This window comes from Notolepis coatsorum, assembly GCF_963971535.1.
Source record: "Notolepis coatsorum genome assembly, contig: SCAFFOLD_224, whole genome shotgun sequence".
NCBI classification, from domain to species: Eukaryota; Metazoa; Chordata; class Actinopteri; order Aulopiformes; family Paralepididae; genus Notolepis; species Notolepis coatsorum.
The window spans coordinates 3,428-29,105 of record NW_028174698.1 but is presented as its reverse complement, the minus strand read 5'-3'; the positions used below and the strand labels follow the sequence as shown (position 1 = coordinate 29,105).

General features: G+C 42.7%; 1 protein-coding gene across 1 annotated transcript; it reads left to right on the top strand.

Annotated features, from left to right (window-relative positions):
* Positions 1-88: 88 nt before the first annotated feature.
* Positions 89-12,903, top strand: LOC311247493 (GPI mannosyltransferase 1-like; the record flags this gene model as incomplete). The annotated part of the gene is made up of 8 exons (XM_084338534.1): positions 89-259; positions 2,124-2,297; positions 3,720-3,840; positions 4,849-5,098; positions 6,725-6,828; positions 8,240-8,394; positions 9,251-9,352; positions 12,139-12,903. 8 exons carry the CDS (start codon positions 89-91, stop codon positions 12,307-12,309), a joined length of 1,248 nt encoding a protein of 415 aa, XP_084194660.1. The 3' UTR covers positions 12,310-12,903.
* Positions 12,904-25,678: the final 12,775 nt, after the last annotated feature.

Below are 25,678 nucleotides of genomic sequence, written 5' to 3'. Positions count from 1 at the left end.
AGAAAAAACTCCGTTGTTGTCAACAACATAATCTGTAAGCATTACAGCTAACGTTAACGTTAGCCTAGCTGTGCTGTTAATAATAATGATGGAGAGGGTGATTTCCACACTTATGGAGAAACGTGCGCTTTTCACTGCTTCGTTTGCCATACGACTTGCTCTGGTTGTTTATGGCGACTACCAGGACAAGACCATGGCGGTCAAGTACACTGACGTTGACTATCACGTGTTCACAGACGCGGCGAGGTTCATCACTCAGGTCAGTTCAGAGGTTAATTTTAAGAACATGAAAACAGCGACCTCTTCTGGGCAGAACATCCACTCTTGGCATTTCCCATGTTTCCATTTAGTTTAGTTTGGGTCTGATGTGTGGGTTGGAGCCAGGGGATATATTTAGTAGTTTTAGCTGACGCTTTTATCCAAAGCGACTTAAAAGTTCTGTACAGCAGGAAGGTTACAAGTAACTCTTTCAGCTAAGTAACAATGTTCGTCAAACAGTGTTGAACTTGGGTGCTACAGGTATATAGTAACTTTGTAGAGTCAATAGCAACCCCACCCCTCTCAACTCCAAGTCTCCAACCCACACATCAAACCAAAACCAAAAAATAAAGTGCACAACCAATGGGGCTCTTTTGCCTAGAGGTCAGTGTTTGATAGCTTTACATATTCTAACTTTAAATGCAAATTAGCCCCAGGGTTCCCTTCTCTTTTTGGAAGGTGACCTTACTTTGAAAATACCGTAATTCCTCTAATAGTGACCGGTATTCAATTACAAACCGGGTCTCTATTAATGGCCGGGTACGCTCTTGAGCTAAGCAATTATAAGCCGACCTCCTAATACAAGCCGGGTTACTAATATACTGAGCTGCATACTGAGCTGCTAAGGTAAAGTTACTTGATTTCACTTTGAAAACGTTGAAATGACCAGTGACCACCTGTAATTGCACTGTTTACTATTTCATACAGTACTTGGTTTCAATAAATGAACCCGGTACATTTTACTGGGTTCAAACTGACACAAAATGTTGATTTATTCATTATGATCCGTTTGAAAATTTGAAATATAGGCCTCTCTCTTATACATGCCTCCTCCTAATAAAAGCCTGGTACGCTCTACAGTTTAAGCAAATACAAGCCCGGGTCACTATTAGAGGAATTACGGTACGATAATAACGAGAAGCTCTAGAGTTGAAGAGGCTCTAATGACGAGAAGCTCTAGAGTTGAAGAGGCTCTAATAACGAGAAGCTCTAGAGTTGAAGAGGTTATTATAATAACGAGAAGCTCTAGAGTTGAAGAGGTTATAATAACGAGAAGCTCTAGAGTTGAAGAGGTTATTATAATAACGTGAAGCTCTAGAGTTGAAGAGGCTCTAATAACGAGAAGCTCTAGAGTTGAAGAGGTTATTATAATAACGAGAAGCTCTAGAGTTGAAGAGGTTATAATAACGAGAAGCTCTAGAGTTGAAGAGGTTATTATAATAACGTGAAGCTCTAGAGTTGAAGAGGCTCTAATAACGTGAAGCTCTAGAGTTGAAGAGGTTATTATAATAACGAGAAGCTCTAGAGTTGAAGAGGTTATTATAATAACGTGAAGCTCTAGAGTTGAAGAGGTTATTATAATAACGTGAAGCTCTAGAGTTGAAGAGGTTATTATAATAACGTGAAGCTCTAGAGTTGAAGAGGTTATTATAATAACGAGAAGCTCTAGAGTTGAAGAGGCTATTATAATAACGAGAAGCTCTAGAGTTGAAGAGGTTATTATAATAACGTGAAGCTCTAGAGTTGAAGAGGTTATTATAATAACGAGAAGCTCTAGAGTTGAAGAGGCTATTATAATAACGAGAAGCTCTAGAGTTGAAGAGGCTCTAATAACGTGAAGCTCTAGAGTTGAAGAGGCTCTAATAACGTGAAGCTCTAGAGTTGAAGAGGCTCTAATAACGTGAAGCTCTAGAGTTGAAGAGGCTCTAATAACGTGAAGCTCTAGAGTTGAAGAGGTTATTATAATAACGAGAAGCTCTAGAGTTGAAGAGGCTCTAATAATGGGGAGCTCCATTATAGAGATTTGTTCGTCTCTAATTAATTCCTTTGTATGCATTCTCCCATCACACTTGGCCTCCCTACAGGGCAAGTCGCCCTACACCAGATCAACGTACCGCTACACGCCGCTCCTGGCCTGGCTGCTGACCCCCAACATCTACCTCAGCCCGCTGTTTGGGAAGGTGCTCTTCATCGTCTGCGACGTGCTCTCGGGCCTCCTCATCTACCACGTGCTCCGCCTGCGCGGGCTGGCCTCCCAGGTAGAGTTGTTCATGGACATAGCAGCTCCGCTCATCAAGAGGAGCTTGTGGATGTGAAGGAGAGCATAATATACCGTATTCATTTACACCTATGAGAACTTGTCAAGTAGTAGAGCGTATCGTATAGATACAAACCCAGTCAGGGATGATTGTGGGATATGGTGGTTGATATACCAGGCTAAAATAGAAATAGGTGATAGATATTTTCATTATAAATCAGATAATTTCCACATTAGTAAATGCTGATGCCTCTAACCAGGTGAAACCTAAAGCAAAGATACTTCATATGCTGCCACATAAAAGTATGTTAGATTTCTCTGAATGGAGACAAGTGCATTATATTTCCCCAACCAAAGGTCTCAAAGGGATAGTTCACTTTAGTAGAACTTGACAAAAAACAAAGTAATCTACAAGTAAGCTAGTGACCACTGGATGTCCCTGACATTTATCGCCATGCCTCCCAGGTGTCAGGCTCCCCTCGTTCATTTCCATTCATTTTGAGGACCAAGTCTAAATGTCATACACCATAAATAACCATCACAGAGTTTTAAGCTAGGCTAGCTAGTGGTCCATATCCGCTTCCATTCATTTGTGCTAAGCTAGGCTAGCTCGCAACCGAATATCTTTCTACTGAACGCACAGAGAGGAAATTGGTGTCTTGACTCTGGATAAGCTAATTTCCCATAATGTTGACGTGTAGTTTTAAATGTCCAAGATGTAACGTGACGTAGTGTAGTGTGCTACTGTTTGGTCTGAACTCTCTCCCAGCTCTCCCCCCCGCTCTCACTCTGCCACCACACAGAACCTGGACTAACCCCCCCCCCCCTCACTGCCACTTTACTTTACTGCCATTATTTATTTTAGTTTACTGCCATATCTATCATCTCACTGCCACTTTACTGCCACTATTGTATTTTACTGCCATTATTTATCAGTTATACTTACTATGTACCACTGCTGCTGCAAAAAAAAAGATTTGCACTAAGTTCTCTTTTACCTCCTATATTTATTTCAATCATACATTCATTTTTTAGCCACTGTTTTTATACTGTGTATATAGTCCTGTATAGTGTATACATCATGTCCTATATACTTACATTTACATTTAGTCATTTAGCTGATGCTTTTATCCAAAGCGACTTACAAGTTCTGTACGACAAGACAGCAAGAAGGGTACAACTCTATCAGCTGAGTAACAAGTGTTGCGTGTTACAGTGTAGGTTAGTTTATTAGGACAAGTGCATTAGTAAGGTTAGTTTGGGTTAGATTCTTATTATTTTTTTATTATTATTTTTTTATTGACTTATGTTTATAGTGTCCTATATGTTACTTTATGTTTATATTATAAACGAAATTTCACTTCTCTGTATGTCTTGCACATTATGAGAAGCAACAATAAAGCTGACTTTGACTTGGCCTCAGGCGGCGTGCTGTGTGAGCTCTCTGTGGCTGCTCAACCCTCTGCCCATGGGCGTGTCCAGCCGGGGGAGCGCAGAGTCCATCCTGGCAGCTCTGGTGCTGGGGACACTACTGTGTTTGGAAGGTAAGGAGTGTATGTATGTCTGTCTGTTTCCACTCTGTATCACCCCATGCAAACACAAGCCTTCTGCATGGACACTCTTTGTATGACGCATGTCTGTCCCGTGGCTGTCCTTAAAAAACAAATGGTCTTGGAGTTTTCTGCCTAATCGATTTGTAGTTGATTGAATCGACGATGCTGCAAAACCGCATTTCTCACATGCAATCATGCAGAATGACCTTTAAATCTTAGCAAAGATATGCTCATCATCTTTCAAGAAATAAGTCGAATTCAGCATGGAGTAACGCATAAAAAACAACTTAATTGACTAACAAAGTCTTCGTCGACTGATTAATCGACTAAGAGGCGACAGCTATAGAAAATGTTAAATTATTTAAATTGATTTAGTTTCTTTGGAGAAAATAAACATAGAGGCATACTGGTTCTATAGTCTCCAGGGAACTACAAAATGGTTGAAAAGATAACAATAATCAAAAAGATTTTACAGGGCGGCTACGTGGCGTAGTGGGCAAGGCGCTCGCCACGAATGACGGAGACGCTGGGCTTGCCTGTTCGAGCCCAGCGCTCCACATTGCTTTCAGTTTAGCTGGTCGTCCGTACTAATACACATTGGCCGTATTAGGGGGTGGGAAAGTGATGGGTGGGGTTTGGGCGTTGTGGACAGCGACTCCTACAGGTCGGTTGGTGCGCCTGCGCAGTAGAATCAGGAAGTGTCGGGGGCAGCGTGAGCCTCCCACGCGTTACTCCTCGCCACTGAGAGATCGAGCTGCGCAGGTGAAAAGATGCGACTGCTGTTACCTCAAGTACCGGAGGGGACTTGTGCTATGTATGACTTAGTCCACATTGCAGCCGGCTTGTGGGAGGCAAGAAACAGCGTTCGTGACAGGGGAGGGTTGAATTGGATGATACGAAATTGGGATGGGAGAAAATATAGAAAATGGGAGAAAAAGTGGATCAAAAAAAAAAGATTAGTTTGTTTATTTATTTATTTACTGACTATTTATATTCTAGGCCGGCGCCTCACTTGGGCAGCTGCACTCTACGGCCTGTCTGTCCACATGAAGATCTACCCCGTCACGTACGCTCTGCCCATCGCTCTGGCCCTGCGCACGCCAGAGAAGAGGGGGGAGGGGAGGAAGGAGGGCTGCAGGTGGCAGAGAGCGCTGGGGTTCGTCCGAAGCTTCCTCAACACGGAGCTCTTCCTCTTTGGCAGCGTGGCGGGAGGAGTGTTCTGTGGATTCACCGCCCTCTTCTATCACATGTGAGAGTGCCAAAATAATTCATCACATGTGAGCGTGCCAAAAGAATATATCGCATGTGAGAGTGCCAAAATAATATATCACATGTGAGAGTGCCAAAATAATTCATCACATGTGAGCGTGCCAAAAGAATATATCACATGTGAGCGTGCCAAAATAATATATCACATGTGAGAGTGCCAAAATTATTTGATCACATGTGAGAGTGCCAAAATAATCGATCGCATGTGAGAGTGCCAAAAGGATCTTATCACACGTGCGTGTGTCAAAAGTATATATCACATGTGAGCGTGCCAAAATAATTCATCACATGTGAGAGTGCCAAAATAATCTATCGCATGATGTGAGTGTGACAAAATAATTGCATATTGCACACATACGTGGGCTTACAGCTGCACACTGGGTGTACACTTGCAGACATCAAAGCACACACAAGAAAACTTACATTATGTCTCATTTTGTCAAACAGTGACCTCTAGGCAAAAGAGCCTTACTTTGTATTGAATTCCTCCAGACCTCTCTTGGCAGAGCCTGAGGTGTAGCCAGCAGTAGCAACCCCTCCCCCCCCTATCCCCACTCAAATCCAACCCACACATTAGACCAAAAACTAAAAATGCAAACAAGGCACAGTACCAGGAGGGCCTATTTTGCCTAGGGGCCTGTTTACCATGATACATTTACCATGTATCATGTATGGTATCAGATTTTAGTATCTGGGAAATTCGCCGATATCAATATTCTATTTGAGCCTGCTATCAGACCGATATCTGATACCAGTATCGTGTCGGTATCCGTGCGTCCCTAGAATAAGCACGTAATTAAGAGGTTGAGTCCAACCGGTTCTCATTCGACATGATCCAGCGATGGAGACCTTGAAGACTCAGCCACTAAATTACGTGTTTATTCTGAATGATTATTGTCTTGATGGTCTTCATTCCAAATGATGGAAAATCTAAGTGTGTTTGGATTCTGATTTGGAGCGTTCCTATTACGACATGTATATAAATACTTACTTACTTACATGTCACTACAGTTAGGATTGTATTACTTTATATTTTCAACAATTTCATACAACTACCTTGAATCTATATAACATATTTGTTAAGAAACTAGTCTAAATCTAATGTTAATTATTTATTTTCCAGCACTTCTTTCGTCCATTGTATTGGACACAACCACATTTTAAATGAATCATTTCCTTTCCTGCCTGCCTACCCCACACCAAAGAGTAAAACACTTTTACAAACTGCACATACATTAGGTAGGCAGTGTTCCTTGCTCCAAAAAGCACAGCTTATTGATTAATCAAAGCTAATTTGTCCCATTGTGACATAATCAAGGCCAACATCAGAACAGCTTGTTTAGGCTTGTCAATCTGAAAGAGTACATAATGCCATTTTCCCCCAGCACTTAAATAATATTTCAGACTGACTGCCAAATCCACACAAAGACTAGGCAAAACCCATTTTCATAATTTGTCCCCTTTAAGAAATGTGTTATTTTTACTACTTTATTGCTATTTGTAGGTCATCATTGTTTTACGTTCTGCAGTGATTTGGGCAAGTCTTTTTTATATTACCAATAGTTTCAACCTTCTCTCCTCTCCTCTCCTCTCCTCTCCTCTCCAGGTATGGCTGGGAGTTCCTCCATGAGACCTATCTGTACCATCTAACCAGAAGGGACACCAGACACAACTTCTCTCCCTACTTTTATATGCTCTACCTCACTGCAGGTGTGTATCCATCCACCCATCCACCCATCCATCCATCCATCCACCCACCCACCCATCCATCCATCCATCCATCCATCCACCCACCCACCCACCCACCCACCCACCCATCAACCCATCCATCTATCCACCCACCCATCAACCCATCCATCCACCCACCCATCCATCCATCATCCATCCATCCATCCACCCATCCATCCATCCATCCACCCACCCATCCATCCACCCATCAACCCATCCATCCATCCACCAACCCATCCACCCATCCACCCACCTTGTTGAAACCAGCAGGAACCCTGCACCAGGCTTTATTAGGTCTTTATTAGCAATGTGACTTTAAGTCAGTGGAGAATCTGAGACGTCTAACTTTTATTAACTCGGCTTGAAAAACGGCCAGTAATTACAGGCACTACGAGGAGGATTTTGACGTCAAACATATCATTGTAAGTTCAATGTCTGAAACTCATTGAGACCCATGAGAATGAAAGACAACTGACGAGGCCGCGACAAGTACCTGGATGTCCTCTGTTCTGTATTGATATAGTGAATGATAAGTACCTGGATGTCCTCTGTTCTGTATTGATATAGTGAATGATAAGTACCTCGATGTCCTCTGTTTGTATTGATATAGTGAATGATAAGTACCTGGAGGTCCTCTGTTTGTATTGATATAGTGAATGATAAGTACCTGGATGTCCTCTGTTTGTATTGATATAGTGAATGATAAGTACCTGGAGGTCCTCTGTTCTGTATTGATATAGTGAATGAGAAGTACCTGGATGTCCTCTGTTCTGTATTGATATAGTGAATGCAACCGTGTCCGATTCATAGTATGGATATGGAGTATGACATGTGCTTCATGGGAAATGTGGTCTTATCGTGAGGATTAGACTACCGATTGTCTCGGCAATGGTCTCATTTCTTTACTGTAATTATACCAAGGTATATCACAACCAATCTGTGGACCAGGACACTGCCAATACAAAACTCTCCACCCCCAGCCTCAGCCACAGTCCACAGGTTGTGCATCCCCACCATGTCCCATACTGCTGTCCGTGTATGGAATAGTCTTCCAAAGCATGTTATTGGCTCCATTGCAGACAATGGTATTCAGGCCTTCAAACGCAGAATTCATAGACACCTCCCGACCATTCCCCTCATTGACCAGCTGCAGTCAACCATATGATTGGCCAACTGGATATAACTGTGTTTCCTGACTGACTCACAATTGCACCCAATAAAATAAATATGAATAAATAAATCTGACAATGATATGTTTTGTTGAAAGTTCTCCTTGTATTAGCTTTAATCAAGTAAAAGAAAAACGGCATCTAGTAGACGATGTACTTCAGCTGCTCTCCTATACTCTTGACTGAAGTGATGGGTGTCTGTGTACTTGTCCCTGTGTGTGCAGACAGTGGGTGGAGTGTGTGGGTGGGCCTGGCAGCCTTCCTCCCCCAGCTGGGTCTGCTGCTTCTGGTGTCGTGGGCCTACCACGCTGACCTGGCCCTCTGCTGCTTCCTGCACACAGCCATCTTTGTCTCCTTCAACAAAGTCTGCACCTCGCAGGTACACCCCCACACACACACACAACCTAAAATATTTGCTTACTGACTCACTCAATTAGGGCTCGGCGATATGGTCAAAATATGATTATCACAATATTTTTCTTATTTTTGAGCGTATAAGGATATTTGTCTGGAATTGATTTTTCTTTTCTTTTCTGTGAAAATTACAGTGTGATTTGACATATTTCTGATGGGTTTTCTTTTTCGGGGTAATAAAATTGTTGTGCTTTTTCATTCAGAAAGGTATATTTTAATCCAATTTTATCCCAGAATATGATTTACTTAAGAAAAAAAAGGATAAGGATACGTTTACCATTTTGTTGACGACTGTATAGTGAAAATCCATACATTTGTATGGATCCATGACAGTATAACTTCATATTCAGTTGACCTCCCAGCCCTACATTCACGCATGCACTCTTAGCAGACCCTGCTGTGTATTTCTATGAAGGCTGAAATAAACTAATTTAGCTGAACCTCAGACCTAGACAATGAGCAGAAGAGTTTGTGTTTTGTGCAAACATGTTTGGTAACAACATTTACATACTGTACAGTTGATTTCAGATTTCTCATGAACCACCACGCATTGCTGAGGGGTTTGAATGAAAAATGTCTTCTTTCCACTCAGACCAGTGGTTTGTGCCACAGAGTCCTTAGTTACCATGGCGACCACTCACTGCGCGATTCCCAGCCTTTTAGCCGAAATCACGATTAATTTAAAGCATCTTTAAACCTCCCATTTCACTGCAAGATGCAGTAAATAATATGACTTTTAATTATTTTCTCTGAATATCTATTGAAATGCTTAACACTTAACACACAGTGGTCTGTGCTTCGCTCTACGTCTTGTCTCCCAGTACTTCCTGTGGTACCAGTGTCTGCTTCCTCTCATCATCCCTCATCTGAGTCTATCAACTAAACAGGGAATTGGACTGCTGGCCCTCTGGTTTGCTGGACAGGTAATTCCATCTCGCTTGCCTTATTACAACCAGAGTTATGTGTAGCAGGGGGGGGTTACGGTGAGTAAGCCTAATACCTCCCTTGGCCGTTGGGGATTCCTTTTTGGTTGGCCTGACATGTACAGACCCACTACGGAACACTACCTATGCTAGCTCTCCTATGAGTCTGAAACAGATATATTAAGAAATAAACAAATAACCTTCCTGCGAATATGGAGGTTTTCTAAAGCCATTTTTTATTTACCATGGTGGCGTGTTGTGGTCTTGTGTCTCATCCTGCAATTACTTCTTGGCAATGTAATCTCATTAAAGTATAGGAAAAAGACAATTTCTCTGTACTAGGGCAACAGCTCTCCCTTGTTGCCTAGATAACATACAGAGAAACCTTTTTTATATTATCTTATCTTTATGTATGTCCTTTGGTTAAACACCAATTTCTTCTTTTGGGATGTGCATACAGTATAATACTGGTTGCTCTTGTACGCCAAGGTGCGTATGGCGTGATATGCGTCATACGTTATACAGTACATTGTAGTCCGTGCCGTTTAGGTGGGACTCAGACACACTCAGTGATCAGGCATTCCTGGTAGTTCTCGAGTTCTGCTGCCATTAGTTCTCTGGCTGCTGGCAGCGGTCCCCGCCCACTGTTGTGGAGCCTGATGGACGCTGATACGGAGGACTGGCTGGGGCGGTTAGTGGTGTGTCGGGGGGTATGAGTCTGTGACTGAAACGTGCTTCTCATCTTGACTAGCTCATCATAGAGAGGGTGGGAGGGATTCTCCAGGATAGTGGCTAGCTTCCTTCTCATCCCCCTCTCTGCCACCACCTCTGAGGCTCTAGTCTGACCAGCTCGCCTCCCACCACGGAGCTAGCCTTCCTCACCAGCTTGTTCAGTGTGTTGGTGTCCCTTGAGATGATGTAGCCCCCCCAGCATGCCACAGCATAGAAGAGGACGCTGGTTAGCCTCATATTGTCAAACAAAGTAACAAGCACCGGTTTGTTTCTTTTGTGACGTTTTTCTTTAATACAGGCAATTATACTTTTGACTCAACTACATTAACTTACTTTAGGATAATAATAAAACCATATTAATAAAAAGATAATAATAGTGTTCTCTGGGCCCCCCCCCCCCCCCAGTGCTGGGCCCTTGGAATCATCCTAATCTACCCCCCCCAGCTACGCCCCTGCTGGTTACTACTGACTGATAAAACGACTGCACACGTTGAAGGACCCGAGTCTCCTGGTAAATGGTAAATGGCTGCTTTTTTATATAGCGCTTTTATCCAAAGCGATTTACAATTTGTTACTCACATTTTACCCGTTCACTCACACATTCACACACCGACGGCGGAGGCAACCATGCAAGGTGCCAACCTGCTCATCGGGAGCAATTAGGCGTTAAGTGTCTTGCTCAAGGACACATCGACACGCTGCCCGGGAGGAGCGGGAATTGAACCGGGAACCTCTGGATTGCCAGACGACTGCTCTACCTCCCGAGCCACTGTCGCCCTCCTCAGGAAGAACAGCCTGCTCTGTCCCTTCCTGTAGAGGGCCTCTGTGTTGTCTGACCAGTCTAATTTATTATTTAGGTGTACTCCAAGGAACTTATTATGTCTCCACCATCTCCACCACATCCCCTCGGATGGTGATGAGAGTCGTGGGGTGTCTCTTCTTGCCTCTCCGGAAGTTCACCATCAGCTCCTTGGTCTTGCTGATGTTGAGTTGGAGATGGTTGCTGTCGCTCCACCCCACAAAGCTCTCCATCAGGGCTCTATACTGTCATTAGTGATGTAACCTACAATGGAGGAGTCGTCAGAGAACTTCTGTAGGCGGCACCCATTCAAGTTGTGGCAGAAGTCAGAGGTGTAGGAAGGGTGACGGCACAGTTCCTTGGGGGGACCCGGTGTTGCTCACCAACACATCAGAATGACTGACCTGCAGTCTGACGTACTGCGGTATGTTGGTGAGATAGTCTGTGATCCAGGCCACCAAGCCGTGCTCCAGCTGCTTCACCGTGAGCTTCTCCGCTAGCCGTGAATGGTGTTGAAGGCGCTGGAGAAGTCAAAGAACATATGCAGATACTGTATGCATAATACCGAATTTCCCCAAGGGTATCAATAAAGGAATATCTTATCTTATCTGTATGCAGTAGGGTTGCAAATCGTAAGCACGTTCCTTACTCGCCCATTGATAACGTTAACGATCAATTAATCGATTAATTGTAACAAAAAATACCCAATTTACCAAACAATAACAAATGTATTTGTTTCCTCAATCAAAAGGTTTATTTCCGCAGCAGCGACATATTGCATTCTCGCAACATTGCATGACATATGAAACATAGAAATGTAGAGGCCTAGACATATTAAAACACATTTGTGTCGACTTTAAGCGGGCAAGCTGCATATGTGGCCAAAAAAACATTGACATTAGCATACAGCAGATCCAGGGTTTTGTTTCCCCTGGTTTTGCAGGTGACGTACTGGGTGAAGTTTGTCATAATAATAATAATAATAATAATAATACTAGTATACGGGCGGCCGAGTGGCGTAACGCGCTGCGTCGCGGCACGGCCGACCCGGGTTCGATTCCCGGACCCGGCGTTCTTTGCCGAATGTCTTCCCCTGCTCTGTCTCCTATTCTTCATCTCTCTCTCTCTCTCTCTCTCTCTCTCTACCGGACTGCCCGGTAGTAAAAAAAAAAAACTATAAAAATCGACCAAAAACACACAAAAAAAAAAAAGAATTATAATAATACTAGTATCTCTTCTCTCTCCCTACTCCCAGGGTGTATGGTTGGGCCCGGCCTACTTCCTGGAGTTTGAAGGCTACAACACCTTCCTGCTGATCTGGCTGGCCGGACTCCTGTTCCTGGTCATCAACTGTTTCGTCTTGATCCAGATAGTAGCCCATTACAAACCAGCGCAGACCACACTGAAGAGACTAAAGGCTGAGTGATGGTTTATCACTTGCATTTATCACCTGACCTCAGTGGCTTAAGGCAAAGATACTGGGTCTGCAACCATTACCACGCCAGGTGCGCAGGTTAGAGTCTCTTGCACACCACTCGACGGTTCTCACAGCCGGCCGCACGTCGTGCCAGATCCACCGCTAGATTTCAGTGGTGAGAGCGGCGTTTAGGTCACCATACAAACACCATGATCACATGGCCCATACCAACACCACGGGGGGGGGGTAGTAGTAAGCCTGCCAATGCCACGCCTTGTGTAGCACACATGACGCATTACAGGAAGTGAGAAAGACTCTGGCTCTGCCGAAAGCTTCACTGGAATTTTGAAAGGAAATGTTGCGTTTCAAAACATCCAACCAGTGGCTCCCAAACTGATTTCAGGAGAGGCGCGAGGCCCAATAGAGAATTTGAGGGAAAAGGAATCCTATTTACAGAGAGACCCGTGAATGCTGGGACTAAATGCGAAACCGAAGTCAGTGAACACGTCATCATTCAACCCTGCTCTCGCTGATGGTTACCGGAGATGTGTCCAGAATCCAATTGCAGAAGGCTGCAGCGCTGCACAAGTTGAAAAAGTGACATGGTGATTAGGAGGTTTATACAGTACAATATATAGTCTATACCCACGACTGTCTACCTGCTGATTATCACACATTTTAGTTTGTATATAAAAAAGGAAATATTTTTTTGTTAAAATAAAATAGGTGGCTTGTTTGGAACACGTGTGGAGGCTCTTGGAATGTTATTATTATTACAGTTTTTCACAATTGCTAAAACACATTCCATGGAACTGCCCTCCCTTTTCACAAAACTCTAAACACAAAACACTTTTTTCAAGCTATATACATAAAACCTAACATTCGCGTTTCAAAACCAAACTATCACACCAAAACAGTTGCCCATATGCTCTAGAGTCTAAAGCAAACTTTGACACCAAAATCCCTCTCAAGGCCTGCAAAAATGTAAACAGTGCTAAGCATCATTACACAAAACAACAAATAATTGAAAACACAATGTTCAGAGTGTGAGAATTTCACAACTGCCAGGACACATTTTCAGAAACCTTCTTATCTGTTCTCAAAATATATGTATTGGGCATTTATAGATTTGTGTGTTTCATAGGAATAGTATGTAAATTTTGAAAATACAGTTACAGTAAGCACTATAAAAATGCAGCAGGTGAGTTCACCTGTCTTCAACCAAAATGGAAGGAGAGTGAAATACACAGATAATGTGCAAATATACAATACACTGGACACGAGACCAATGATGCAGACTGATGAAAATATATATGTTTTATCTCCATATACCCAAATCACATGGAAAATCACAACAAAACATGTCCCAGTTTCCCATACATTCTCTGGCCAGACCCAGCTATGCAAACATAATGTCTAGTATTTTCTGTACTCTTTAAATGTCTTAAAATGTTCTGTGATTGTAACCACTGTAATTGTAACCTGTACTGGATACAGTATGTTTGTCTGATATTTGCTGAGCTTATAGTGATATGCACACTACTGTAGTAGCATGAAAACTGGTACACGTTTTGTTGTGATTCTGCATGTTGACATGTTGAGCAATTTGGGTAGGGGCCTATATGGAGAGAATTATATATATATGAGTCATTCCACCAATCCGGTCCGATTTGAGTCCCTCTGATGTTTTTAAGTGTCTTTTATCTAATCAGTTACCAAAATGTGCTTTGAAATGCTATTTATTTCAGTTGAGATGTCCTCTTTATTATGCATTATGTTGTTATTTCAGTTGACACCATGTATTTTGACATGTCCCTCGTGACATTTCATGAAAATGTATTTGGGATATGACCAAGAAAATTTGTAAAAAGTCCATACTTTTTTCCATGAACATACACATCCATCTGTGCTGTTAATGCTGGTAATGATTTATTTCAAAATAAATGAATAATTATTCATTAAAATAACATTATTCAGTCTGTCCCTCAGTAACCCTCAACCCTGTTACACTGAGCATTCCCCCCCCACAAAAATAATGGTTCAATCCATAGAAGCATGTGAAACAGGAAGTGACAACTTTGAAGTCTTTTGGAGAACACAACACCAGAAACAGGCAAGTAGCTACCTCATTGTACTATGTTTTCAGTCATTTATCATGTAATATTATGGTAGTCAAGCATAATTACTCAACACCGTTACTTGAAAAAAATATAGCAAACTATTACTTGTGAATATGATCTTTGTTATAAATTTTTTTATATGCTTTCTTAATATCATGCATGCCATGTGCTCTCCTGGTATTCACCACATGTGGAGTAGCAACCATTTTGTGCAAAAAATCACAACCCCGTTACGTTTGAATGTAATGTTTGAATGTAACGGGGTTGTGAGATTGTAACAGGGTTGTGATTTTAACACTGATTTTGAAGTTATACAATAATAGTTAAATTAATTATTGAGCTTTTTCAACATGCTTATGCCACATACATATTAATTGTAATGTGCATGTTGCTGTGTGTGTGTGTGCTCACATGTTACCCTAGACTCAACCCTGTTACAGCTACATGTTTATTAATTATTTCTTTAAGTTTATGAAAAACAAATTCAACTTTTGAATAATTTTGTCTGAAACGTTTAGAGCAAACATAAGAATATCGATTTTAGTTCAAAATCTGAGGTCAAATCACATTTCTGATGAAAAAGCTTGCGGCCGCTGTCAAAAAAAGGCAAATTTCAGGGTTCAGAATAGCAAAAGTGTAGGATTTTACGTAATTTTTAGACGAGCAATTATAGAAATGGTGTGAAGGACATCTAATTATTATAGAAATGTTGACTTTAGCACAAATACATGTTTTAATCTTATTCAGAGAGCTTCCAGAGTGTCCGTAACGGGGTTGAAGAATAATGGTGTCCATATCATACAATAATGACCAAAAATAATAGAGATTTCATGCCTGAGATGGGAAAATATATTTTTCTGAAAGTTAAATATGTCATTAATCTTGAGGGGTGTTCAGAAAAGTAATACCTCTTGGTAAAAAAAAATCCCAAAGTCCAAATCGGACTGGATTGGTGGAATGATTCATATATATATATTTTTTTATTATGTTTTTCCCCCTCCTTTTTCCAATTTTTCTCCCATCCCACTGTTCATCGTTATGCCAATTCCCAACCCCCTTCCTGGTTGTTGCGCACTTTCCCCTACTGTTGGTCCGAGAGGCCGGAGACTGTCACATGCTTTCCTCCGACGCATGTGCAGCCAGCCGGCAGCCAGCCTGGCCGTGCAGATTCTCACCGGGAGAGTGTAACGTGTGGAAGGTCGCACTACCTCTCTCCAGATCCTACCCTTGCTGAGCAGGCGCCCCGACCGAACTGTAGGGGTCGCTGTCCACAACGCCCAGGACCCACCCACGGCTCCCCTCCCCCTAACTCAGCCAAACGAGTTAGTATAGCGATCAGCCCGAGCCAAGGCAGATAATTATATTTTCATCGTCTGCAGCATTGGTCTTGTGTAGTGTTTGGTGAATTTATTGTATATTGGCACATTCTCTGTGTACTTCACTTACAGTACTCTAATCACTGTATAATTGCTAAACGTGTTTTAGGTTAAGCACAGCAGTGTGTAACTGGTTCAAACAGAATTACAGTAAGTCATATGAAACGTGTGTTTTGCGTTTAGAGATTTATGAAAAGGGAGGACAGTTTTGTGAAATGTGTTTCAGCAATTGTGAAAAACAGTAAAAAAAATTATAAATTAGTGTATAGTTTTTACAATTGTGTTTAATTTAGCAAAGGATCTGAGATGTTCTGCTTATTGTGTGTGTGGTTGTACTAATTATGTGTAGTGTTTTGAAACATCGGGCCCTGTTTTCAAAATCGTGCTTACAGTAAGCAATCGGGGACAAAAAAACGATCACAACTAAATGCAAAAATGTGTAAACACTATGGAGGATCCATTACACACAACAATACACGGAAGAAATTTAAAACACAATGATGTTTTTCTTTACAGTAATTTACATAACTCCACTGTCCTTGAATTAGTTTTTATTCAGCGACAGTATACATACTGCATTTGGAAGCATGACCTATACATGTACGATATAGGCCTACTATACAGTAATGCATCTTGTACACATCCTTCTTGCCCCCCACCCCCAAAGAAGAAAAGAAAAGTCCTTTGGAACCTTCAGCTAAATGTGCACTAGTCTGCACTGGACTATATAGGTGTGGTCACATCATTCGCAACAAGTGTCTTACATTTTGAATCATTGTGTTTAATCAATGACACCAGATGTGTTCATTGTGTTCAACTTTTGCTGACTGTGGCTATCATTTAGCATCACATGAGCTTCAATGTGCACATTTGATCAGAGATTTTTGCAACATGTGTTTTAGCAAGACAAAATGTGTTTAGAAAAGGGGATTGTGTTTTGTGTGATTGTGTACAGGTGAAATGTGTTTATGGTTTTGCCAAATGGGGGCTAGTTTTATTGAACGTGCTTAGGGAACTGGTCATTTGCTTTGGGGAATTGTGTTTTAGCAATCGTGAAAAAACATGCATGCAAAAACTTTACCTAAGTCCCCATTTATTTATTTATTTATAAATGTTTCCTCATTTTGTGACCCCTGCCCTTACAATCGGTACATCCCTTTAATAAGGGTTAGAGTTAGGGCACACGTCATCTGACACATGTCATCCTCAAGATCTTCACACAGGTCAGTGACGGTTTGCTTGTCGCTTGAACATTTTAAAACAGGTTGTCCTTAAAGGGATGGTTTCTGGAACCCTGGCACTATTTGCTACCTATCGGTGATGTTGTTGATCGGCGGAGCCACGCTGTCCCTCATACTATTTGGCTACAAACCAATGCAAGGCCAATGGGGTCAAGCTCCTTGTCTGTACAAGCTGACCGAAGATGACTGAAATGTATTTTGTGCTGCACTGTGGAGTAGGTTCCAGTTGTCTTCAGTCAGTTTGTACAGACAAGGAGCTTGACCCCATTGACTTAAGATGTTCCTTTATTGATCTCCTATTGATCATAGCAGCATGGGGGAGGGGAGGTACAGGTAGTAGAAGACATGATACAGGTCGTAAAATGATCGTACAGTGGAGAAGTAACTTTTAAATAGGCAGTTTAAACAATATAATTAACTCGGCATGCGCATAAGGTTAAGTAGGCAGTGTAAAAAGGTCAAGGTGCAAGATGAGGGTATGTATGCCCTCTAATTATATTTGCCCTACAAATACATGTAGGATATAGTTACTATATATCATCTAAAACGAATCTAATATAGTCTAAAAATGCTAAATATATGCTCTGATGAAGTAAGTATACATTGGTTTGTGGAACTAGTATGAGGATCAGGACTTCTATCCATCAATGACATCGTTGTTTGTAAGTAGCAAATAGGGCTGGGGTTCCAAAAATGAGAACTAATGTCTTTTTTTTTTTATTACTATTATTTTTTTTAGGCAACGGAAGACGCAAGGTGCCGTTATGACCAGCAGGTGGCAGTATTGGCTAGATGAAAGAACTGTGGCGGTGCTTGCCCTCATATAACCCTCTGTGATGAATCTGTCAACCAGAGCATGAACCCGACCTCAAAACAACCCGTGGGCCTACTGGCAGTCATCCCCACCCCTCTAATCTCACAAGGAAATTATTAGAGTGTTTCACTTTTAGTCCCAAGGTTCCTGGCCAGTGGCCACGCGCTGGAATCACCCCCTGGGATTCATTGTGTTGGTTGAGCGCATTTATTTATTATGTGTGTTGTACAGTGTGTGTGTTGGTGTACAGTATGTGTCTGATTGTGTGTTGGTGTATGTGTGTGTTGGTGTATGTGAGTGAGTGTGTGTTGGTGTATGTGTCTGATTGTGTGTTGGTGTATGTGAGTGTGTGTTGGTGTATGTGAGTGAGTGTGTGTTGGTGTATGTGTCTGATTGTGTGTTGGTGTATGTGTCTGATTGTGTGTTGGTGTATGTGTCTGATTGTGTGTTGGTGTGTGAGTGTGTGTTGGTGTATGTGAGTGAGTGTGTGTTGGTGTATGTGTGTGAGTGTGTTGGTGTATGTGTGTGAGTGTGTGTTGGTGTATGTGTGTGAGTTGGTGTATGTGTCTGATTGTGTGTTGGTGTATGTGTGTGAGTGTGTGTTGGTGTATGTGTGTGAGTGTGTTGGTGTATGTGAGTGATTGTGTGTTGGTGTATGTGTGTGAGTGTGTGTGTGTTGGTGTATGTGAGTGATTGTGTGTTGGTGTATGTGAGTGAGTGTGTGTTGGTGTATGTGTCTGAATGTGTGTTGGTGTATGTGAGTGAGTGTGTGTTGGTGTATGTGTCTGATTGTGTGTTGGTGTATGTGAGTGTGTTTTAGTGTATGTGTGCATGTGAGTGTTTGTTGGTGTATGTGTGTGAATGTGAGTGTGTGTTAGTGTATGTGTGTGCATGTGAGTGTGTGTTAGTGTATGTGTGTGCATGTGAGTGTATGTGTGTGCATGTGCGAGTGTGTTGGTGTATGTGTGTGCATGTGAGTGTGTGTTGGTGTAGGTGTGTGTTGGTGTATGTGTGTGAGTGTGTGTTGGTGTATGTGTGTGCATGTGAGTTGTGTGTTGGTGTATGTGTGTGAGTGTATGTTGGTGTATGTGTGTTGTACAGTATGTGTGTGCATGTGATTGTGTGTCGGTGTATGTGAGTGAGTGTGTGTTGGTGTATGTGTGTGAGTGTGTGTTGGCGTATGTGTCTGATTGTGTGTTGGTGTATGTGAGTGAGTGTGTGTTGGTGTATGTGTCTGAATGTGTGTTGGTGTATGTGAGTGTGTTTTAGTGTATGTGTGCATGTGAGTGTTTGTTTGTGTATGTGTGTGCATGTGAGTGTGTGTTAGTGTATGTGTGTGCATGTGAGTGTGTGTGTGTGCATGTGAGTGTGTGTTTGGTGTATGTGTGTGCATGTGCGAGTGTGTTGGTGTGTGAGTGTGTGTTGGTGTATGTGTGTGCATGTGAGTGTGTGTTGGTGTAGGTGAGTGTGTTAGTGTATGTTGTACAGTATGTGTGTGCATGTGAGTGTGTGTTGGTGTAAGTGAGTGTGTGTTAGTGTATGTGTGTGAGTCTGTGTTGGTGTGAGTGTGTGTTGTACAGTGTATGTGTGTGAGTGTGTGTTGTACAGTGTGAGTGTGTGTTGTACAGTGTATGTGTGTGAATGTGTGTTGTACAGTATGTGTGTGAGTGTGTGTTGTACAGTATGTGTGTGAGTGTGTGTTGTACAGTATGTGTGTGAGTGTGTGTTGTACAGTATGTGTGTGAGTGTGTGTTGTACAGTATGTGTGCATGTGAGTGGGTGAAGCCCAGCAGGGAGAAGTGGGAATGAATGGTCACGCAACCTTGCATGGTGTCGGATTATAGTATAGGTCTGTGAGTGTGGATCACCCCCTCTACCCACACACACATACACACACACACACCACCACGCCCGACCCCCCCCCCTCCCTCCATACAGCTGTCAACAATCATCAAACGCTACGCTACCCCCTGTCTCTCTCTTTCCCCCTTTGTTCCCCTCATCCATCTATTCCTCTCGTTCATTTATTTCTCCTTTATTCATCCGCTTGGGGAACCTCAGGCATCGTAGCAGCATGGGGGGTGAAAAAAATAGAATAAGGTAAATGTTTTATTATATAATGAAATATATGATATAAAATCATATAAAAATACTTAGAACATAATAGAATGGCAGTATATTCTAACGATAATAGTATACATGGTATACATAGTAGTAGCGCTGCACCAGAGTCCGCAGTGCTTAGTAATTAAGAGTCAGGCAGTCCCAAAGCTCACTTTATGCTTGAACGTGAAAGTGGGGCCGTCGCTTCACCGAGCCAAAGAGCCTGCCGGTGAGGCCTATGTGCAGCTGGCCAAGAACGCAAGAGCTGTGATTGGCCACTGGGCCGGGCGTTTCCTCTGACATACTTCCGTATTTACCTTTTATCTTCTCGGAGCGTTCCATTGTTGCTCGTGATAAACAAGAATACAAACACGGACCAAATAGAGGAGAGACTGGCCGAAGAAGTCTACAAGGTACAGCCATCTGTAGCCTACGACCCCTCATCCTCGCATTACAAGGACGTGCAGATGGCTACTAATTCATGGAAGAAATGTACTTTGTACCGGTTTCTACCGGTGAAAGTGCTTGCAGGACAAGTTTGCGAGGTTACATTTAGCTGACGCTTTTATCCAAAGTGACTTACAAATTGTGAACAGCAAGTCAGCAGGAGGGGTAAATCTCTGCCAGCTAAGGGTAAGTGGTATTGTTCGTCAAATAGTGTCGAACTTGAGTGTTACACTCTGAGTGCATAGTAGTATAGAGTAGACATATTAGTATGGTAGGTAGTAGTATCGGCATAGTAACATAGTAGATAGTGGTAAAGTACATAATAGTAAAAGACCGTAAGAAGGTTATTTTTTTTTGTTATTATTTCAGATGTTGATTGAAGATGTGTGTTTTTAGTTTATTGCGGACAATTGGGCAGGTTTCAGCTGTCCTGACTGGTGGGAAGTTTGTTCCACCATTGTGGAGCGAGGACAGAAAATAGCCGGCTTCGCTTTGATGATCCCCCAGGAGGTTGAAGAAGAAGGTCCAGGACAAGAGAAGTGGCATCCATGATGGAAAATGTGTTTCCCTGGTTGGTGTGACGGGGAAAAGCTCCAACTCACCTAGTAGTTTGTCGGTGTATTGCAACCCACGAGTCGGTCTAGCTGCCATGTGCAAAATAAGGGCCAAGGCCTACGCAGAAGCATATCTCAGCCTTAACAGTTCTCAAGTTCTCCAGCTATTGGCAGCAGTCCATGCCCACAGTTGTGGCGCCTGATGGCTACTGGCATGAAGGACTGGCCAAAGCAATCTGTGGTGGCTTAACGCTGCTAAGTAGATTGTCACTAGAGCACCACCAAAACAAATTCTGTTTTCTGTAGTTCAGATCAATCTGTCTAGGCATTGCAGATCAAATTATGTCGCGGTCGGGGGGCGGTCGGATGGCGTAGCGGAGATTGCGTTCGTCACCAATGCAAGAGGCTGTGGTCTCGACTCCCGGAGTCAGCATTGCCTGCAGCTTGGGCCGATCGTCATACTAACTCTTTTGGCTGAGTTAGCGGGAGGGAAGTCGAGGGTGGTAATCTGGCGTTGTGGACAGCGACGCCTACAGGTCAGGTCTGGGCGCCTGTTCAGCGAAAGGCAGGAAATGGTGAAGGCAGCGTGACCTCCCACGTGTTACGCTTCACCAATGAGAGTCCTCGCTGCCAGGTGAGAAGAGAGCCACTGGCTGTCTCCGCATGTGTTGTAGGAAGCGTGTGGTGGACTTCAGGGTTCCCTTGTACCGACCAGTAGGAGGAACATGCGCACAACAACCAGGTAGTGGAGGGGGGAATTGGCATAACGACTAAATTGGGATGGGGAGAAAAATAGAAAATCAGACGGAGAAAAAAAAAAGTAAAAAAAAAAGAATACAAATAAATACATATGCCGCGGTCGGAGATAATACTTTTTAAATGCAGCAAAAGAAGGAGGAACCTACAACTTCAGAGTCAGTTGGAGGGCATTCCAGGTGTTGAAAGCATCAAAGGAAAAAGCAGTTTCAGAGCAAACTCAAGGGCTAAGAATCAACCAGTAATTTGAACGTGTAGAATAGGTTTCAAGATTCCATTCCCACAGTGTTGTGATGTAAGGGGGAAGCTTACCAATAAGGGCTTTAACTCACATAAACAAATACCAATGATAGTTATGCCTTTCAACCAGAGAAGGCCAACCAACCATTTCATAAAGGACACAGGCATCATATCTGTCAACAGTAATAAATCTGAGGGCAGAATGATAGACTCTAGGGGTCAGCAACCTTAGGCATGAGTGCCATCATTGGCACGCGGTATCTTAACCAATGGCACACTAGCAAGTGTGTAAGAGAGGAACCTTTTTGGAAATGTTGAAGTGTCCTCTCATCCCCATGCAGAGTTACCGCTTTCACAGCTATTGGCAATTGCATTGATTGATTGATTGATTGAAAATGTTATTAACAGATTGCAGAATGGGTACAATACAGTACGGCTCAATACACACAATTGTTAAGGGGATGCAGACCAGAGAAAGACGTTTGTCTTGTTTACATCAGGGTCCCCCATTTTCAATTCATCATAACATATATGACATACATGACACAGTGGTGTAGTGGTTAACACTGTCGTCTCACAGCAAGAAGGTCCAGGGTTCGTTTCCCGCTTGGGGACCAGGTTTCCATGATGCCAGGTACTCAGGTGGGGTATCTCCCAGGCCTTTCTGTGTGGAGTTTGCATGTTCTCCCCGTGCTCGCAAGGGTTTCCTCCCGATAAGATAAACCCAATGGAAAAACATGCACAACAGATCGCTAACGCTGTGGCGTCCTTGACGAAGACGGACAGGAGCACTTGGATTGGTCCCCGGGGCGCGGCTCACGTTGACGCCCTATCTGCTCCCGGCTGCCCTTGGGGGGGGAAGGACAACAGGATGGGAAAAGTGCAGAGAGACATTTCATCAGTGACTCAGTGCATGTGTGTGTGTGTTCCTGTGGGTCGCCCATCTCGCGTGTGTGTGTTAAAAACTGCATGACAAATAAAGACTTCTAGTCTTCTAGTCATCTAGACATACATATAGACAGTACTGCTACATCTAGACATTTATGACATACCAGATCTACAAATACAGTACTGTTTGTGATACAAAAATAGTCTAAAAAAGAGAGTATATACATTGGAGGAGGTTGGGTAGGTGGGGTGGGGGGAACTGTACATTGACAGCCTGTTATTTATGATAGTTTGACTGATATACCATTTCAGAGTCAGAGCCAATCAGAAGGGTCAGTCTGTTGTTGTTTGCCGAACATTGAGTGTTAAAAGCCATTTTGAGACCAAACATGAGAAAACCTTAACCTCTTAAGCATCAGACGCATGCATGCGCATGTCACAGCATTTTGCCCTCATCTGCCGGCTCCATGCTGCACTTTTGCCGATCAACCAATACATTGTTGAAAAGTAAAATGTGCCGCTTTTTGATCATCACCCTACTAAACCTATTGTGTGCTTCCAGTCTCGAGTTACAAGACGAAACATCCAACAAGCGTCATTTGACAAGCCATTTGGACCAAGTGACAACGTCCAGTTTGGCCGGGCGAAAATGATTGACCACCTTTGTAGCCAATGAAATTCTGGAGCCAGGGGTTTTGATTGATTGATTGATTGATTGAAAATTGTATTAACAGATTGCAGAATGGGTACAATAGAGTACAGCTCAATACACACAATTTTTAAGGGGATGCAGACCAGAGAAAGACTTTCGTCTTGTTTACATCAGGGTCCCCCATTTTCAATTCATCGTAACATTATGACATACATGACATACAGATAGACAGTACTGCTACATCTAGACATTTATGACATACCAGATCTACAAATACAGTACTGTTTGTGATACAAAAAAAGAGTCTAAAAAATATATTTGAGGGGGAAGAAACTGTACATTGGAGGAGGTTGGGTAGGTGGGTTGGGGGGGGGGGGGGGGGGTTGGGTAGGTGGGGGGGAACTGTACATTGGAGGTGGTTGGGTGGGGGGGGGGGGGGGGGGGGGGTCGGGTAGGCGGGTGGGGGGGGGGGGGCTGTACATTGGAGGGGGTTGGGTTTAGACATTTACAGGGGCCAGTTTCGAATTGCAGTCTCCCGTAGGTGCTCTTTGAGAGTGGTTTTGAAAGTGGGTAGTGATTCACATTCCTTTACAGCTGTGGGTAGGGCGTTCCACATTGATGTGGCATAATTGCGAAACGTGTTTAGTCCCTTGTTTGAGCCGAATCTGGGTTTGACATGATTTGTGGAGCTCCCTCTGGTGTTGTGGTCGTGGTATTCACTGACCTTTGGGAAGTATTTTGACATGTACATGGGTACCTTAGTGGTGTAGTGTATCTTGTAGACCAGGCCCATTGCAAGTTGCTGTACTCTGTCGTCTACTCTAAGCCATCCTAGGTGTCAAAGTGGGCAGGGGTGAGGTGGGTTCTAGGAGTAAGGTCAAGCATGGTGTCGCATGGGTGTCCCATGCAAGGGTTGTTTGCAATGAGAAAGACAAAGAAGAAGCCAGGGAAGTTCTTTGTTTTGACTAGCGCCTCGGAATCAATGGCAGCAGACGGCCATTTTGGATAATCATGCCGAATTAACGCCAGTACACACATTACAAAAACCTTTTTAAAACACCGATTTCTGGACCAACTTTGGACCTGTACTAGATAAGACTTCAGGCTATGGAACCCTTATGTTTTCAGCTCCTACCTCTCAGCTGGAACTCAAAAACAGGCATCTGGCAACAAGTATACAGAAATGTGAGGTAAACAAAACCTTTACTTCAGTGTGTTCAAACCTCTGTAACTCTATTTCAGTAGCACTCAGAGTGATTCTTTCTTTTTGTGGAAGAAAGTTCTGAATGTTTCCTTTCAAAAGAGACCAGACTCGTGCATGTTCTATAAGTATAAAGTATAATACATCGCAAATTACTTTGGGTATGCAATCATCAGGCGTGTTATGCAAAACTAGCCCCATTTTTGCACAATTGCATAAAAGGATTGAGGCAGACAAGCATCTCTTAAAGACGACAGCATTCTTGTATAGCGCTCTTATATAATTATGAGAGGAAAATGGTTGCTATATGCCTATATGGATGGAATATAATTTGAGATCTGTTGGAGATTTACATTATGATGTGGTGTCATAATTAAACTTAATGTTAACCTTAATGTGGCACACTGGAGAACATTTCAAAATGGCACTTCGTATCAAAAAGGTTACTGACCCCTGCTAAGAGCTAAAGCCGTAGCATGCCTATGAATCATATTACCATTGTCCAAAATGTATAAGAAAACAGCTTCAACAATCCTCTTCCTACAGGAAGCCAATTTTGCTTCCGTCACAGCTTGGAAGCAAGAATATCCACATGGAACTTAAATGAACATTTCTCATCGAGCCACAATCCAAGATATTTAGGGCTTGGAGCAAAAGGGGCGTAAGTGACACCTCGGGCGAAAATTTGTTTTATATATCATTTTAAAGGATAAGTTCACTATAATTTTACTTTTTCAAATAAAGGCCGAAACCATAAAGGCGTAAGTGGGAACCTTCAATTGAGTTTGCCGTTTGTCTTTGCTCTCCTGTAAAATTAGGAAAATGTCACTTACGCCCCTTTTGCACCGAGCCCCTCGAGTCTCTCTCAATGTTAGAACCGCTTACTGTAGATATGTACTTCATCAAAATCAATTTGGCTCTGGAGAACAGCATACATTTAGTTTTACTAGCATTGAGGACTAATTTAAGATTGATAAAAGCGTCCT